We start from the raw sequence: 19419 nt of genomic DNA on the forward strand, positions 1-19419 counted from the left end.
ATTTATCACTTCTCCCACCGCACACATACATACACACACATACACAGAGAAAGAGAGCGAGTAGAAAGAGGGAGCAGGGTTAGATCTTTTTTTTTTCCCCCTATGAAATTTAACTGCAAAGAAAACCCCAAAATTTTAAAAAGAACCATCTGCTTTGGTACTGATATCCTAGTGAATTATTTTATATCTCAAAGCATCAGTAAATTCACAAATCGATATTAATGTAAACAGATTAAAAAATAAGTTATGTTTTTTAGAAGACAGAAGGAATGAAAACAGGCAAACCAGAAAACAATAATAGCATATAATGGAAAGCTATTTATGAGAGGTTATATGAAGTTTTGGTGACAATTTAATGATCTGTTGAAATCTAGGTTTTACCTCCATAAAAACAAACAGTATATAGTCAATTATGTGTGCGTGTATATATTTACATATTCATAATTTATTAAATATGTGTATTATTAAACATTAAATATATATTTTTGAATATTTTTATTTGTTGAGAGAAAAAGAGAGCACAGGCGGTGGTCTTCCTTCCTTCCTGTTTCTTTCTCTCCCTCTCTTCCTCTTCCTCCCTCCTTCTCTCCCTCTTTGCTTCTTCCTTCCTCCCTCCCTTCCGTTCGTTCTTTTTTCTTCCTTTCTTTCTTTCTTTCTTTCTTTCTTTCTTTCTTTCTTTCTTTCTTTCTTTCTTTCTTTCTTTCTTTTTCTTCTTTTCCTTTTTCTTCTTCCCTTCTTTCTTTCTTTGCTTTTCTTGCCCAATCTATGTATCACCTAAATGAGGTACTTGTTTTTGTGTAACTTGATTCACTTTACAAACTAAAATTACAAATAAATAAAAAGACTACTTCTCTACCAAAGAATTAGGGACACATAACATTTTTTAAGAAGAATCCTTTATATGCCCTTTTCTTTCAGATTTGGTTCAGGCAACTGGATTTTGGAAATGTATACGTTAATTGACCTTCACTGGCTGAGAGATCAGTAAGAAAACTAAAAGGTGAGTTTTCCAGACTGGTGGGTTTTTATTGAGCAGAGTAATCTCCTGTTTGGTACTTACTGTGTCTTACTTAGGAAATTCTTTTCCGTTTTTCCTTTATGCTTAGGTTTTATCAAGAGATGCTGATCACGGAGCTTTGTAATACATATATTTTTGTCTAAGGTCAAGAAAGAGGCTTTGTGCCATTCCACAGATATTTAGTAAAAATACTTCAGTTTTAGACCTTAGGAAGTAAACAATGTGTCACTAGGTGTGCTGCTTCAGAGTGAGAAACTAAACACCCTCCCAACAGCTCACCACAAACACACTGGTTCCATCTGCAGGAGGACTGACAAGCCACAGTTGCAGCCAACAAGTTCCATGCAACTCTTACATGAGGTCTTACACTCTAGCGAAGTCTCCTGTGATGGGACTTATTAATTAGAAGAGATATGCGTTAAGAGCTGAGATTAAGAAATTTTGAAACAAATTGTATGTTTTTTGTTTTTTTTCCTCATTCTAGTTTTATAAACCCCTCTCTGCCCTTAATCAGAGAATGCCAATGTTTAGTCCAAAATCTGTTACCAGTTAGGACATTACTTTGAATGCTTCTTTTGACATCTTACTTTATAAAACAGCTATTAGGCAGTGTCAAGTGTTGAGAAAAATCTAAGTATATTCAAAACTTCCACATTTGTTTTCTTTCATCTGAATCTGAGTAAGTGCTTCCTGAACTGGATGTAGAATTGATTGCTTCTTTGAATTTATTGCTTGTTTGTCTATTTTTTTTGATGGGAAGCAGTTTCCTGGTACTTTCAATTTCATGGGAAAAAAAGAGAAACATTGTTATGTAACATCTTTGGTTAATATCCATGATTGAATTTGTAACTATCTCTAAATCACAACTGTAAAATGATACCCTGCTTGTCAAACAAACATGCAGTATCTTAAACTCATAATACAATTGCACAGATATTGGGTAAAAAATACAGATTGAATTAAAACAATGTGTTGAATAAGAACTGAAAAATCAGCATTTCTCTAATGGCAAACATTTCCTCATTTGCTGGAGCTACAAAATGATCATCTCAACTCCTCAAAGAAGGGCAGAGCGAGATCCTGTAAGGAACAATCCTAGTCTACTCTTAGGAAAGTTCTGTTGGTGGAACTGAATGACCAATAAGAATCTGGTTACTCAATTTAAAGTAATGTCAGGATCTTTAACTCCATGTCAAGAATATTCAAAGGGAGAAATTTAAGTGATTTCCTATTGCTAGATCTACTTGTGTAATCTTTACATCAAAGAAAGTATTGGATATAGCAGAATTTCCGATGTATAAATTGCTACATCAGTGAAGTAATCCTAATGCTTCATTAGGATTAAATGTACAGGTACTGGGAAATGTGTACTCATACACTTAATGAGACTTTTAATTAAACACTAGAATAGGCATGTGATATGTGCTCAATAAATGTTAAAATGTTCCCCACTAAATCAAATCATTAAAATGAAAATTGGTAAAGTTCCAGTCACTTATTTTGCCTTTTCTTTCACAAGCAAACTTCAGGATAACAAAATAAAAGGTGGCAGTTGCTTTCTAAAATATAAAAACAGAGATTATGTGATAGCAGTTATACAAACTTATATACAAGACAAAATCGCATAAAACTATACACACTTACAAATAAGTGCATATAAAACTGGTGACATCTGAATAGTTTATGGATTGTATGAATGTCAATGTCTTGGCTTTGATATTATACTCAAATTGTGCAAGATATGACCATGGGGAAAACTGAGTGAAGGGTGCCAGGGAACTACCTCTATTGTATTAATTTTACAACTTTTGTCAATCCATATGCATTGCAACATAAAAAGTAAAAAAAAAAGAGAGAGAGAGAGATTAACTAGAAGATTAACTAGAAGAAAGTATAGTTATTATAGTTATTCTCTTTGTATTAGCGCCAGCTATCTTCATTTCCCTTTCTCATATCTCAGCTACACTATCCTCTCTCTAACGTGGAGCCTACTTAAAAAAAAAAAAAAAAAAAAGAAGAAGGACAGAAAGAAAGAAAAAAAGAAATAAATTCAGAGACAGCGGATATGCTAAATATTTTCAAATCAAAGCTCATACAAGTCATGGCTCATCTGTTATAACATTCTTTCTTGATGAATCAGGACTTGAATTGATTACAATTGGTACGCAAGAAGTTCACTCTTTTTTCCCCTGTGCTTCAAAATGAACTTTTATTGGTTGATCAGTGGTAGACTCATTCATAGAGACCTATCTTAAGAAAAAAATAAAGGAATTAAAACAAAAAAACAAATACTGAAAAGGGGCCAATAATTTCCCAAATTTCATCTTTCTAGAAATTTAGTGTCTTGGATTTCCTTTAGATGATCATTACTCTTCATTTTATACCACATTGTTTTTAGTAAAGTTGGCTGCACTCCAGTATCCAAATTGGACACCAATCAATTCAAATCAATCAATGTGTCTTATCTACTAGCCACAGAATTTGCATCTGGCCTAATCAGTATCAGCAAGATGGAGATGGATCCTTGGATAACTCTTTCGAACTTGAGGAAAAAAAGCTAGACACAAAAGAGTTTGTAGTATATTGTTCTAGTTATGTAAATTTCAAAAATGGTTTGAATTTTTGCATTTTTCAGTTTGCATTTGAAGTGAAGATAATTTTGGAAGCAAGATGGAGGTGATATCTGGAAGGAGAAAGAGAGTAGTAACTAGGTAAAGTAAGGAAAGATCTTGAGGGTGCTGGAAATGTTCTATTTCTTGATGGGAGTGGTAGCTGCAGGTATTTCCTTTGATAATTCATTAGAATTTTTGCTTTTATTACATTTCAATATGTATGTTTCATTTTATTTAAAAAAATGGGAAGAAGAAATGTGTGTTGAATTTTTTCTGTCTTATTTAGGTTTTGTTGTGAGGTATGTCTATTATCTATTTCTCACTTTACAGTAACTACAGCTCTGTATTTCCAAATCTAATTTATCCCACAAGCTCATGCTCAAATTTCAATTTTAAAATGAGTCCTTTCCTTATTTCTTTCTGAAGTTGCCTCTTCCTTCTCTGTTTCTTTGTTCTGCTCCAGGGTGGATTGGGAATAGATTCAATGATACCTCTTCTGTAATGAAGCACAAGTGAGAAAGAGCTGGGGTCTCCTATGATTTCCAGAATTTTAGTATATTAGAATAGATAGAGAGTAGAGATCAATCGATATTTTCTCAAGCTGAGTGTCACACATTTTCCATTCAGTGATATTGAAAAATACCTCAACACTGAGCTGAATACCTTTGATTTGGTTGTTAGATGTTGAATGAACTTTGAAAAAATTATCTGGTTGTTCCTTTTACCCTAAAGTAGTTATTATAGAACTGACATAAGGTGCCTTACCAAATTACATGAATAACATGAAATTCAGGTTTCTGGGAAAAGGTTAAGAAACTCTTTTTTTTAATTAAAAATTTTTAAAAATATTTTTATTTATTTGACAGATGGAAATCATAAGTATGCAGAGAGGCAGGCAGAGAGAGAGGGGGAAGCAGGCTTCTCGCCAAGCAAAGAGTCCGATGCGGGGCTCAATCCCAGAACCGTGGGATCATGACCTGAGCCGAAGGTAGAGGCTTTAACCCACTGAGCCTCCCAGGCGCCCTGGTTAAGAAACTCTTAAGAAAATTAACAATGAATAAAAATGGACCATTAGTAAATACTAAAATACAGATACTTGTGTTTCTATGAAAATAAATTATTTTAATTATGAATAAAAAATACATATTCAGTGTTCTTCCCAGATGATGTTTCATTTAAATAAAGTGAGTAGGTTCATGTTTCATACTTTAGGTGATTAGAGATAAAATAGGTAATCATAATTCTAACATGTGGCTTCAAAATAGAGTAGAATTTCATTCTTATCCATTGTTTTATGCAACAACCAATTAAACTTTGAATCACAACTATTTTAACTCATTTCTACCATTTGTTTTAAAATAATGGGGCCTTTTTGCATCTCTGAAATAATATGTGGAACCATATTAGAGGTATGAATATAAAAACTAGTCCATCCTTTTAAGAAAAGAAGTTCTTGCTATATCTGCATTTGACACTTCAGCTGACTCCAGAAACTCTAAGACAAGTGCTTTATCTACATAGTTTCATTGAATTCAAATGCCCGAAGATGGGACTTCTAATTACTTAGGAAGAAACTGTTGCTTAAGGCATTTATGTTCTGATATATCCTAAGATGAATACACTTTGGTGGTGATTTAGAAACCATAAGTGAATGGGCAGAAAGAGAGGGAGAGGAAAAGGGAGAGAAATGAGTCATGTGATTACTTACTTATTATAAGAGAAAATTGTGCAGAAAAAAATAAGAGAAAATCCTGTTGGAGCATGAGGCTAAATAGCAGAATCAGATGACATTCATTTACTTTACTCAAAATGCAGTGAGCCCAGATTTGCTTAGGCAAAAGCAAATCTATGACTCTGTGTAATTGGGGCTGCTGGGGCTGGGACTTATTTGATATGTTCCACTGTGTTTCTAACCAGGGCTTTATGAACTCCTACCATCTTAGGTCAGACATTCGCTTAGTACTTGGTTTGGACAGGATGACTCCACTTTCTCTCGTAATTTGTTAAGTGTCAGGTAGTTCTGGTGCTCTGGTGCTCTTCTTAGTTCTTTTTTTTTTTTTTTTTTTTTTTTTTTTGAGTTTACCTCAGGTAACACCAAGGCAGTTTTATAGAATTGTCCTCAAGGTAGAGCCTCAGGGTGTGAAATATGAGACAAGAAAACAAAGGAAACAGGGTAACAATTCATCTCTACCCAGATTCCCAGTAAACTCAAGGATGAAAACCATAAATTTCCCGTTTTCCAAATGAATTTAAGTTGATTTTGATATTCACATATTTAAAAAAATCCCTCTCATTTTCTTTTATGATAATCAAAGGGTTTGCATTACACATGTACTGTGGTGATTTCCTGTGTTGTGGTTCCTGGAACACTTTAGAAGCTAGTGACTTTACTGCTTCTTGTTCATATGATACATTCACCTATAGAAGATTCGAGAACATTGTTCAAATAAATAATTTTTCTTTTTTTTTCCTTTTAAATTTCTTCATGCATAACTTTTGGATTATTTAGCTTCCAGCTCAGCTCCGTGAACCAACACACCACCATCCTTCTTGATTAAGCACGTACTGTGTGTTGCCAGCATCGACACTGGAACATTCCTCATGGCAGGTATGTGAGTTCCGAGTCATAAAATTTTTAAAAATGAAATGAAAGAGAAAAGGCATCTCAGGGATATGGCTAATTTCATGGTAGCGCTTTTAGGAAGAAATGTACATTTTTAGGTTTTCCATGTGTCCGTGCTCTCCACTCCTGATTCTTTATCTATAACTTAGAAATGATTTTGTGAAACTTTTCCAGCAGGTTTAAAGAGTGACTTCTGACAATGATAAGCTCTAAACTCTGAATGCAAACTGAATTTACCAGATTAAGTTATGAACAACATAATGCTAGCACCGAAGTAAATTAATGACAATGCTTACAAGTGTCCTTTTAAAAATTTACCATTTGTGTTATGACACTCTAAGTCACCTAGATTAATAGTATGTCTGTTAGTGACTCTTTGGGAGAGTGCTAATGTTAATGCCACATCTCCTAACATTAATTTGTTTTAGAGTAAATGTCAAAAAGCAGTAATTTTTGGTGTGAGAAAGCGTAATGTTCTTGAAAAAAAAAATGGCTGCTAATATATCCTAACTTAATGTACAGTGAAATGAATCCAGGTCCCCAAGGTATTACCCATATGTCACATCAGGCTGGGAGTGTTCCTCTGTCTTCTCTTCCTTATCAAAAAACCTCTACAAAACTACAAGCAGCTGGACATTTCGTAGGTAGAGAATGCACTGAGGTGACTAGAAGGGCACATTTCCAAGTACTATTGCTGCAATGATAGAAGATGCTAAGTAAAAGAATCTGGGTCTAGACAAACTTGCATTTGATTTCTGACTTGGATACTGACTAGCTTTGATACCTGGAGAAGATAACATTATTAATGGACCTGATGTTTTCTTATCTACTTAATGGGAATCATATTATCTTGTGCTTCTTGTTATGTAAGCCTATAAAACACAACTTGATGCCTACTGATGTCTTCTTACTCTGGATCTCTAAGCTTCTTTGTGGAATTAAGAAATAAATGGTAAGTCCACTTTACTGGAACAAGACTGGTAAAGGAGAAAATTTATAGATAATTTCAATAATGAATAAATTACAGCACATAAAAATTTGGGTATTGGAGCAAGTTATGAAGGGAATATTTTCATTTTTCAGTGTTTCATTGGCAAGATTATTGGGTTATCAAGCCAAAGAATGTTTTGGATTCTCTCTCACTGTATTACTTTTAAGAACTTTGTTCTTTAAATAATCACTGTATTTCTCTTTCACTACAGCTTCTCAGACTACTCCATGGAATTTGATTTCTGGCATCTTAGGAGTAACATGCCTTATTTTGATGGCTATTATGGGAATTTTGTTGAAAAATTGTAAGTTTTTCTAGTCAAGTTTGTATAAAAACCATAACTTTGGTAAAACCATTCAATAATAAATGTTTCATTTTACTAATGTGTAATATTTTATTATTTCATAAACTTGTATTTAATGAAGTAAATTTTTAATCATTTCTTACAGTATATCCTAAACAAAGTATTCAGCCAACATTGTCACCAGATGAAATCACTGAAGTCCAGAAAGGTAGGTTCCATACTTGGGAAAGTCTTAGTTTTGGTAGTTTCTTGTTTTTCTCACACTGAGCATGATGGAATAGTACACTTAAGAATACGGTTTTACCTACTAATTGTAGGATAGCCATGTTTCATTTTTCTCTAATGTAAAAAGAATTAAATTACATTGAACATGGGTCATTTACATATTTAAGTAATAAGGAAAATATTAACCTGAAATGACATTTTTTTTCTATATGAGTGCTCATGTTTAAGTAACAAATAAAAAAATAAGGTACAGTAAATACTATGGTTAATCCTAATTACCTGCTGGTTTGCTCATAGCTCATATTTTTATATCTCTTCACCTCTGCTTCTGCTTCTTGCATGACTCAGAATATAGTGCAGATATTTCACTTACCCAGTGAAAGCCAGCTCAAAGTCCAATTTTTTAAAATATTTTTTCCAAATGATCTCCAAATTGTCTCACCGTCTTCTGTGATCATATTTGTCTTTTTTTTCCCTTAACATTTTTTCCATCCGTATTGCGATTTTTTAAAATTTATTTTTTATTTTCAGCATAACAGTATTCATTTTTTTGCACCACACCGAGTGCTCCATGCAATCCGTGCCCTCTATAATACCCACCACCTGGCACCCCGATCTCCTACCCCCCGCCCCTTCAAAACCCTCAGATTGTTTTTCAGAGTCCATAGTCTCTCATGGTTCACCTCCCTTTCCAATTTCCCTCAACTCCCTTCTCTCTATCTCCCCATGTCCTCCATGCTATTTGTTATGCTCCACAAATAAGTGAAACCATATGATAATTGACTCTCTCTGCTTGGCTTATTTCACTCAGCATAATCTCTTCCAGTCCCATCCATGTTGCTACAAAAGTTGGGTATTTGTCCTTTCTGATGGAGGCGTAATACTCCATAGTGTATATGGACCACATCTTCCTTATCCATTCGTCCGTTGAAGGGCATCTTGGTTCTTTCCACAGTTTGGCGACCGTGACCATTGCTGCTATAAACATTGGGATACAGATTGCCCTTCTTTTCACTACATCTGTATCTTTGGGGTAAATACCCAGTAGTGCAATGGCAGGGTCATAGGGAAGCTCTATTTTTAATTTCTTGAGGAATCTCCACGCTGTTCTCCAAAGAGGCTGTACCAACTTGCATTCCCACCAACAGTGTAAGAGGGTTCCCCTTTCTCCACATCCCCTCCAACACATGTTGTTTCCTGTCTTGCTAATTTTGGCCACTGTAACTGGTGTAAGGTGATATCTCAATGTGGTTTTAATTTGAATCTCCCTGATGGCCTGATGTCGTATTTCAATATTATTGACATATAATGTGTAAGTTCAAGGTAATCAACAGGTTGATATAATACACTTATAGTTGCAAAAGGATTACTACCATAACATTTGCTAATACCTCTATCATGTCACAGAATTACCATTTCTGGAGAGGTAGAGTCCTCAAGATCTACTTTTTTAGCAACTTTTGAGTACATAATACAGTATTGCTAACTATAATCATAACCGTGTGCATTAGATCCCTAGAACTTATTCACCTTCTAACTGGAAGTTTGTCCCCTTTGACTAATATCTCTCCATTTACCCCACCCTCCAGCTCCTAGTAAGGACTACTCCACCCTACACTTCAGAATCGTTCACTTGTCAAAGATTTGAGTACCTACCATGTGTCTTGACTTTTATCACTGAGGAGAGTAAATGTTCAAGACACTCTCACTGGGAAACTGTGCAATATCAGACTTCAAGCTCATTGTTTTATTTATCTCTATTTTCAAAATAAAATATCCAAACATCGGAATTCTCCAATTTGTGCTATATTGTTTTCTGACTCAGGAAATATGCTAAAATATTTTCCTTTATATATCTCTTTCATCTCGCTTATTCTTATTTATACAGCAGGGCTCAATTTGGGTCATTTCCTCCAAAAGGTTCTTCAGCCACCCTCCAATTTACACTCTGCTACCCAATGTTTTAACATACTGACTTACTCTTGTGTATATTTACCAAAATTATCATTAAATCGACTTGATAAATGATTGGAAATTATATTGTTCTGACTCTATATCTCAAATATATGTCTGACTTGTTCACATTAATAGCACCTGAACTATTGTATGTGTAGTAGATTCTCAAAGAATATTTGTGGAAAATAGTGAAGAAATAACGAATTATTTTTGAATGAGTAAATAACATTGAAAAAATTGAATGTCATAAGTCATTTTTCTTTTTTCTCTTAGACTTTGACTGTTGTTCTTGTCCAAAAGGCTGGATTGGGTACCAGTGCAACTGCTACTTCTTTTCTCGTGAATTGAAGACTTGGCAGGAAAGTCAGAGATTCTGTGCTTTTCTGAATTCCAGTCTACTTTGGTTCCAAAACAGAGATAAATTGGTATGTATTTAATTCTGATTTCCTACATTTTCTTTGACCTAGGAAAATATGCTATCTAAATAAGCTGAATACTTTGATTTGTCTTTAATTATAGTAAATGGATGGTTATTATTTGAACTGACTTGCTAATTTGCTATATCCTGAAATAATCATTATAAAACCTACATAAAATTTCTCAAAGATTTATATTATAGGAATAAAAATCAAGTTACAGTCCAGATAAAGTACAAGGAACATTTTAGAGAGAATTCAAAGAATGAATAATGGGCCATTATTTTTACTCAAAGACTAATAAAATAATTTTATGATTTTTAGTTCATTAACTGGGCTTATAATTTACTTTGTAATTACATTTTTTGTCATCATTCTGGGATTTAATGTGCGATAAGTATGGAGGGTCTGATAAAAAAATTACCCAACTTAAGAAAAAGTGAAAATTTCTCTAGCTGCCTTATGAAACTATCTTGAGTATAAGTTAAGTAGACTGTATGTATGAAACTTATCCTCCAGATACTGTTGATGTGGGATCAAATTTGATTGTAATCTTCTTTGAAAACTCTTACTTCCTTCTAATGTTTTCTATTCCTTGAAGAAATGGTATTTTGTGACATTTATTTGTGTATCATAAATGATATTTGTGGAAATTAGTGAATAAATAACATAAGGAAGAAAAGCATGTAACTGTACTTTCAATAAGGAAGATAATATGAGGCATGTGACTATGTTTTTTAAACTGGACATTAAAAATGATTTCAGTTTCTGTGATTAAAAAGTTAAATTTGATGCTGACACCTTCTTAAAAGTATATTACTCCTGAAATACATTCAAATTTGATTAATATATTTGTCTCTGCTTCCAATCAGCATTTTATGAGCTCTAGTTCATATTTTTACTGGATTGGACTCATTTACCATAACGACAAAAAGGCCTGGCTGTGGGAAGATGGCTCTCCTGTCTCCCAAGATCTGTAAGTTTCTGGCAGTCAAGTTCCTTTTTAGCCCCGCCCTCCCGTGTCCTGCCCTACCTTCTCTTCCCCTTCTTTTCCCTTCCCTTCCCTTCCCTAACATTCCCTCCCCTTCTCTCCCCTCCCCTCCCTTCTCTTTCCTCATCTTACCTTTTTCTCTTCTCCTCTCCTTTCTTTCTCTTTTAGATCTTTATGAGTTTATCTGTAGATCTCACCAGATACTGTAACATCTGGGAGCATGTAGCTAGGATAACCTATCTGTCTTGAAAATATAAAAAAGAGAGGCAATCTAATAATTTTAGCTCCACCTAGATCATCCAAATTTATGCTTAAGTGATATGAAGTTAGTGTACTTGTGACCATAAAACAGTTCTCGATTTTTTTTTTTTTTTTTTTGCCTCATACAAGCCCTTGGATGCCTACGTGCATGTACAGATGCTTACCTTCACAGAAGCAGTACAGGGAAAATAGCATATTATTTTCTTTACTCTTCTTGAGACTGTTATTTTCAGCATACTCCCACGTTTCATATAGTCTGAGGTTATTTTCTGTATATTTGTAAACTTTGGTTCTCATTTTTATTCATAAACATTGGATTTGCAGCCTCAGACAATGATAAATCTAATGCTTGGATTTTTTTTCCCAGAGTTGATTATCCAGGATATCTTTAAATAAAACAGAAGCATACCATATATCAAAACCATTAAAAACAGCAGGAAAAACATGAAATCCTTGGCCTTAATGCTGTTGATTATTGAGGAAGTAGCTGAGTTTTTGTAATACTGTGCTTTGAAATTGTGAAAACATGGCTCTTGCATAAAAATCAATCGACTCAATATGTTAATATCTCATTCAAGTGCTTTAAAAATTCTATCATTTAATAAAAAAACACTATCTTTGAGTAGTCTCATTTCCTTTTCTTATATGTTAACATTTTATTTTTCATTACAGATTGCCATCACTTCAAAAATTAAATACAAAGAAATGCATAATGTATAGCTCAAGCCAAGGTATTTTGGACGAACGCTGTGATGATGAAAGTCGTTTTATATGTAAAAAAAAAGCTTATTTAAGTGTTTCTTTGAGGGGGAGGGGTGGCCAGTGAAGATTCAGTAGTACTAAGAAATGACTTCACCTTTTATATTATTGCTAATTATCTACTTCTGGGATCTGTAAAATGTTTCAAATCAAGTCTTATGATACAATTTTCATACATTTGAAATCATGTGCTTTAAAATTGGTGAAATTTGGGGCAGCTGAGTGGCTCAGTCAGTTAAACAGCTGCCCTCAGCTCAGGTTATAATCCTGGAGTCCTGGGATTGAGCCTGGCATCAGGCTCCCTGCTCGACAGAGAGCTTGCTTCTCCCTCTCTCTCTGCCTGCTGCTCTGCCTACTTGTGTTCTCTATCTCTCTATCAAACAAATAAAATCTTTAAAAAATAAAATAAAGTTGGTGAAATTTGTGCACCTATATCTGCCATAACAGTGCACCAAGGTAAAGAATTTCAGGACTATTGTGATTTAATGGATATGTTCAACATTAAATTTAATATATTTTATGCATATAACCTTGTGAATTTTTTTGAAGAAATTCAAATAAAATAATTTGCACCAAATGATCTATATCAATGTCAGTTCAGAACTTTGTAAGTCATAGGAAATTGGGAAGTCCCATCTTCATCTTACTTTTCTGGAACTTAGTTCTTTCTGGATATCTATATATCTATATGTTTCAATTTAGAGGTTTAAGTGTCATGACAGCTCCCTCATGTGCATCATCAGACTTTAGAGGGGAACATGTTTGTGTTCTTCTCTTGGTGGTCCTGAGTTCTGCCAAGTACTTTTGAATCTTAGGCCAAATAGGTGGTTCCTATGTGATTTCTCAAGGGTAAACAGAATCCAAGCCTGATCAAATAAATTTGCAATACTTATTTTTCTACCCTACATGTCTTTCTTGTCTTATGGTTATCCATCAGTAAAAAGTCACTGAGATGTAAATTGAAGACCTTGTTCGCCAATCAACCCAAAGCCTTTTTCTTAAAAGTTATGTGTAAAATATTGAACATTTCCCTTTTAATGTTGGGGAGGGAGTGACCCATTTAACTGAGGGGTCCTGAGTGTGTCAGAGAAAGGGTGGGAACATAAAAAGGTCTGTTGCCTGTGACCTAGGGTTTTCCTAACCTCACAAATATCAAAAGCCAATTCCACTTTTAAAAACCGTTGCATATGCTTTTAAAAGAATTTATATTGAAACATCTTTTTGTTTTCTATTTCAATTAAACTATAATAATTAAGAACCTCAAATTGATTCTTAATAAAGAGCCAGGAAGAGAAAAGAGCTTGTGTATTTTAATTCTTAAAATATAAATATAAATGGGCACCTTGGTGGCTCAGTGAGATAAGCATCTGCCTTGGGCTCAGGTCATGATCCCAGGGTCCCGGGATGGAGCCCCACATTGGGCTCCCTATTCAGTGGTGAGTCTGCTTCTCCCTCTCCCTCTGCTCCTCCCCCTGCTTGTGATTGCTTGTTCTCTCTGTTTAATAAATACATAAAATCTTAAAATGTGTGTGTGTGTGTGTGTGTGTATAATAAGAATACAAACTGCATTCTTCATGTTCTCATATGAAGATTAGGAAAACGCCCTTAAAATTATATTGTGAAAACTACAAGACAATCTAAGTCAAATGTTTAACTTGGACTAGGAGGACACACATTATACTTTCTAGATATATAAAATGTTTTGGCTTTGTGGTGTCTAGGTGGTTCTGTTGGTTAAGTGTCTGACTCTTGATCTGGCTCAGGTCGTGATCTCACTATTGTGGGATCGAGCCCCATGTTAGGCTCCAAACTCAGCAGGGAGTCTGCTGGAGAGTCTCTCTTTCCCTCTCTCTCTACCCCTCTTCCCCACTCTCTAAAAATCAATCAATCAATCAATCAATCACTCTCTAAAATATTTTGGCTTTTTTCCATATACATTCAAAATAATATATTTTAATTAAATTAAAAAATAGAGATCAATGTAATGAAGATTAATTGTTTTCTGTCCCAACTATCCCATCTCCCCATACTCTTCCCATAAGGTGATTTCCTCTTGATTTTTTGTTTGCTTTTCTGCTTGGGGTGGTTTTCTATATAGTGAACCAAGCATGGTCTATTTTTTATAATTTTGACCACAATGAATCAATCTCAAGTGTTTTTATTTAGCCACAGCCAAGTATAGCTTCAGATTGTTACTTTTCACATCATCACCCTATGAGGTGCCCAGAGCCCTATCTGCCTTTATTGTGAGAACTCAAGAACATGCAAGAGCAATGAGGAAACAGAAGGTGCAAAATATGGTGGGTAATATCTAATTTCAGAGAGTAATCCATGTCAAAAATTGTCTCTACCGAGAGAGGAGAATTCCTGTAGGCTCCCAATTATAGCTCACGTGTTTTCTCAATTCCCATATCATTTCAGGGCATTTATGATGGAAAGTCCTGGATTGAAAGGACAATGCTAGTCTTCCACAGTGGTGTGTCTTTCTCGCAGCATGACCCCATCATGTTAGTGACACTGAGTCCATGGCCATCAGACCTGTTTTATTTTTATTAGTCTTCCTCCCACTCTTACCTGCATACTACTTCCCTTCATCCTGAAAATATCTTTGTCATTGCTGGGATCAGAAAGACCTCTTTTATATAAAGATCTTTGTATTAAATATCTCTTTTCTCTTCTAACATTATTTCTGACACATTTTCTGGGGGATAAATGTTATTTTTCTTTTGTTCTTTGCTTTTTTGTTATGAAATGGGCTAATGCACGTGGAAGGATCTAGTTGAGTGAATATCTCGGTGTTGAATGTAAAACTTATGAAAGAGGGTGAGGAAATGTCCACCCTCTCCCCAGTAATGAAATAATATTGCCAAGAATCAACTTATACTTCCTTAATTTTATCCTGTTAATTGTGTTACTCTGAATGTATTGGTACGTGACAAATTATGACAAATTTAGAAACTTAAAATAGCACATGTTTGTATGTCATAATCTCTATGGATCAGGAGCTGAGCATGGCTTTGTCCTTAGCTCAGGACTTCACAAGGCTGGAACCAAAATCATAGCCACACTGAATTCTCATCTGAAACGGAGTCCTCTTCCAAGTTTTTTTCAGTCTGATAGAAAAATTTAGTTCCTCGTAATTGTAGAACTGAGACATTTGCCTCCCCCGGATTGCCCGACTGCATAGACAGTCACACCGTGGACCTTTGCTTCTTTAAGGGCAAAAGGAGTATACTCTTCTCTGTCCCATCACTAGAGCCTTTTCTTAAGTATTCAACTGATTAGGTCAGCTGTACCCACATTATTCTCTCTTTGATTAACTGAAAATTGGCTAATTTAGAACCCTAGTTACATTTGAGAAATAGCTTAATCTTTCCATTTAATGTAATCTAATCACAGAGCAACACCCAATCATCTTCATAAATCCCACAGAAATTCAAGGGCACGTGATCAAATGTACATCAGGGAATTCTGAGGTCATCGTAGAGCTGCCAACCATACCAACATAGCCCTAAAAAATATGTTGTAAGTGCTACTATGTAGTTTATTGAAATTAAACATTGCCTTTTAATTCCCTGGTAAGATAACCAAGAATTGAATTCACATATGTCAGGGCAAATAATACTTTAAAATTTTTTTCTCCAATGTATTAATTCTTCATTCCTCCACTACTGAGTTTGCCTATTAAACACAAAGTTTCTGTGTAGCTGGATTGGGAGAGCTCTTTCTTTGTATCCAAGGATGCTTGAAGGTTGGTTTTTGACTCTTGGCCAGTGAGCTAGCTAAGTAACTAAGTTAACATAAAAACTAACTAGCATAAAAATTTATGGCAAGTTTTTTAAAGTTCAAACTTCTTGTGTGGAACCTAAAACCAATATATTTACTACATTTTGTTTACTTATACTGGAGATAATTAGTTACATATTCTGTTCTTTCTACTGTACAATCAGACTATACAGGAAACTTCTGTCTGAGCTCTCCTAAAACCAAGTTTCTTCATATAGGAATCAGCACAAATACCAACAGTTTTCTTCAGAGATGAACCATGCTTTTGTGGAAGTAAGAACTTAGGGGAGCTTGTTCCTGAATGGTTTTTTGGTCCCCAACTGCTTATTAGAATTTTCTTCTGCTGTATTGTATTATTTGTTTTTTAAAAAAGCCTTATATGGGTATGCTTATTAAAGCTTTATGATTTCTTTCAATTATCTAAATCTGGAAATTTTTGGAACATTTAAACCCTCATTTTCATTTCCATAATTTTGGACCTTTTGAATGTTTTCTATTTATGTCTTAGTGTAGGGGTTAGAAAGCTTTCTCTGAAGAACCGGCTGGTAAATATTTTCAACTTCATGCAGGTTGGCCAATAGTCATCACATGCCTGCCAGGCATGACAGACCTCAGAGATGGTCCTTTGGGATCATCTGCTGTGCTGCCCAATGGCCCCCATCCCGATTCTGGTCATACCACTTCCTTGTTGTTCTTTGTAGTTAATTTTATAAATATGTAACCCTGAACAGGTTAGTCTGGCTTATTTTTTGAACTGTATGTGAATAAAACTTCCCATTTATGTTGAAAAAAAAAAAAGAAAAAGGCAGATGGTTTCTAGTGAGGGCTTACAGGGGAGTGAGGAACATGTTGTTAGAAACTGGTGTAAGAAATTCTTACTGTGGGTCAGGTGTAGCATCACTGTCATCTGCAATATGTGAGATGATAGGAAATATACCTAATAAATTGAATGAACAAGCTAAAGTTATTTCTAGCCTGACTGTTGAAGATAAGGCCTGGTTTCTTCTTCTTGCTTAGATTACCAATGCAATAGGAGACACATTAACAAAGGAGAGGTCTTTAAAACAAGGAGCTAGAGCTCACTGGTTTTGAAGATTCTCAAGCTTCTTCTAAAGTAAAAAAAAAAAAAAAAAGCTAATTATGAATTCTGAGTGAAGATCAATTTCAGGGTGCTCTCAGGGAAGTACAATGTCAGGCAAAAGCTATGGGTATAACTGTAAAATTCTCTGTTAAGTTTACAGAAAGAGCAAAAGTGGTGCCTCAGTTCAGAAAAAAGATCTGTAAAGAGTATACTTCAACTAGCCCTCTAGAAAGCTTGGTATTTTTTCACAGTTATCTCAGCAGGAGCTCTCTGCAGAGAAGCTCAAAGAGATGAATGTATTTGGGCTTTTGGGAATGAAGTGAACCTCAGTGAAATTCATAGGAGCCTCCAAAACATTTTCAAAATAATTATTATCAGCCCAAGCATGGCTAGTTTGAACTGAAAAGGACAGAGACAGTAAAAATACAAACACCTAATACAAACACACATATATACATACATACAAACATACATAAATGAGAATCTTGGTCTCCCCAAATATTTGCAAGTAGGAAACACCTAAGAAAACGATGAAGCGACAAACAAATGCTGCCTTTCATTAAAAAGAAAGAATGATTTGTCTCCCTCCCAATCCCATCTTGTTTCATTTATTCTTCTCCTACCCACTTAAGCCCCCATGTTGCTCTTAGTCTCACAAAACAAACTGAGGGTTGCTGGGGGGAGGGGGTTTAGGAGAAGGGGGTGGGATTATGGACATTGGGGAGGGTATGTGCTTTGGTGAGTGCTGTGAAGTGTGCAAACCTGGTGATTCACAGACCTGTACCCCTAGGGATAAAATATATATGTTTATAAAAAATAAAAAATTAAAAAAATATATACTACCAAATCTGAGAGACATTTTAGGAAATTTTTTAATAAAATTTATTTACACATGCAAAAAAAAAAAAAAAGAAAGAATGATTTAGGTGAGAGAACCAAGAACCTAGCAGGTTGGTCCAAGAGTTATGCAGAGATATTTCAGGGCAAAATAGGACTAAATCCTAACCAAGTATTCTTGATATATTATTGTATATTATTATTATATTCTGTTTAAAGTACTATATATAGATACATATAACTATTTTTATATTACATAGATACAGATATTCATCTGTCTATCAATTGCCTATCAACCCTCTTTTTTTTTTTTTTTTTTTTTTTTTTCTATCAACCCTCTTTTTATCATCATGTAACATCTATGGCGCATTTTCTTTTTCCATTCATCTGTCAAAGGGCATTTAGGTTGGCTCTACATCTTGGCTGTGATGAATAGCTCTGCAATGAATGTAGGAGTGTTAATATCTCTTTCAATTCTGATTTTATTCTTTTGAATACATATTCAAAATAGGACTGCTGGATCATATGGTATTTTTATTTTTAATTTTTTGAAGAATCTCCATACTGTTTTTGCCAGCTGTCACACCATTGTGCATTTCCACTAAGAGTATACAAATGTTTCAAATTTTCCATATTCTGGTCAACACTTGTCTTTTTTTTTTTTTTCTTAATCTCTATTCTAACAGGTGTTAGAGATGGTATCTTGCTGTGGTTCCTTAATAATTAATATTCTTAAGCATTCTTTTATGTGCTTGTTGACATTTGTAAATCTCCCTTAGGAAAATGTTTATTCAAAATTAAGTCCATGTTTAAATTGTTATTAGTTTTTTTTCATATAGAATTGTAAGAATTACTTACATATTTTGGAAATTAACCCTTTATCATATATATGGTTTGCAAATATTTATCCTATTTCATAAGTTGTTTTGTCACCCTCCTGATGGTTTCCTTGACGTGCAGAAGGTTTTTAGTTTGATGCAATCCCACTTGTCTATTTTTGCCTGTACTTCTGTGTCATATCCAAGAAATAATTACCAAGACCAATGTCATGAAGGTTTTTGTTTATATTTTCTTTTAGGAGATTTATCATTTCAGATCTTTTGGTAAGTTTTTAATCTACTTTGTGTTGATTTTTGCATATGGTGTGAGCTAAGAGTCCAGTTTTGTCCTTTGCATGTGGATATCCCAGTTTTTCCAGCACCATTTACTAAGGACACAATCTTTTTCTCATTGTGTATTCTTGCCACCCTGTCAAAGATCAGTTGACTGTACATGAGTGGATTTATCTCCAGGATCTCTATCCTGTTCTGTTGATCTATGCATCTGTTTTCATGCCAGTACCATATTGTTTGGGTTGCTATAGCTTTATCATATAATTTAAAATCAGGAAGTTTGATGCCTCCAGCTTTGTTCTTCTTGTGTAAGATTGCTTTGACTGTTTGAGATCTTTTGTCAGTCCACAGAAATTTTAGGATTTTTTTCTAGTTATGTACAAAACATCACTGGTATTTTGATGGACATTGCATGGAATCTGAATATCATTTTGAGAAATATGGACA

The 19419-nt window shown here is 34.5% G+C and overlaps 1 protein-coding gene across 5 annotated transcripts; it reads left to right on the plus strand.

Moving 5' to 3' along the window:
- Window positions 1-699: 699 nt before the first annotated feature.
- On the plus strand, window positions 700-12733 carry KLRD1 (killer cell lectin like receptor D1). Of its 5 annotated transcripts, none has more exons than XM_082738224.1 (8): window positions 700-783; window positions 919-1000; window positions 6140-6238; window positions 7456-7548; window positions 7694-7756; window positions 10003-10154; window positions 11018-11121; window positions 12070-12733. In XM_082738224.1, exons 3-8 carry the CDS (start codon window positions 6232-6234, stop codon window positions 12221-12223), a joined length of 573 nt encoding a protein of 190 aa, XP_082594350.1. In that variant the 5' UTR covers window positions 700-783; window positions 919-1000; window positions 6140-6231; the 3' UTR covers window positions 12224-12733. The 5 variants fall into 5 exon arrangements, with proteins under 5 accessions (XP_082594350.1, XP_082594353.1, XP_082594351.1 ...); XM_082738227.1 differs by lacking the exons at window positions 700-783; window positions 919-1000 and adding exons at window positions 5546-5803; window positions 7125-7205; XM_082738225.1 differs by lacking the exons at window positions 700-783; window positions 919-1000 and adding an exon at window positions 5783-5803.
- Window positions 12734-19419: the final 6686 nt, after the last annotated feature.

Source organism: Mustela nivalis (assembly GCF_964662115.1).
Source record: "Mustela nivalis genome assembly, chromosome: 7".
Classification (NCBI taxonomy): domain Eukaryota; kingdom Metazoa; phylum Chordata; class Mammalia; order Carnivora; family Mustelidae; genus Mustela; species Mustela nivalis.

Excerpts from the sequence above, each read along its gene's own strand:
- KLRD1 (XM_082738224.1), top strand. Across the intron at positions 7,549-7,693 it reads GGGAATTTTGTTGAAAAATT|TATATCCTAAACAAAGTATT; the intron begins GTAAGTTTTTCT and ends CATTTCTTACAG. Across the intron at positions 11,122-12,069 it reads TCTCCTGTCTCCCAAGATCT|ATTGCCATCACTTCAAAAAT; the intron begins GTAAGTTTCTGG and ends TTTTCATTACAG.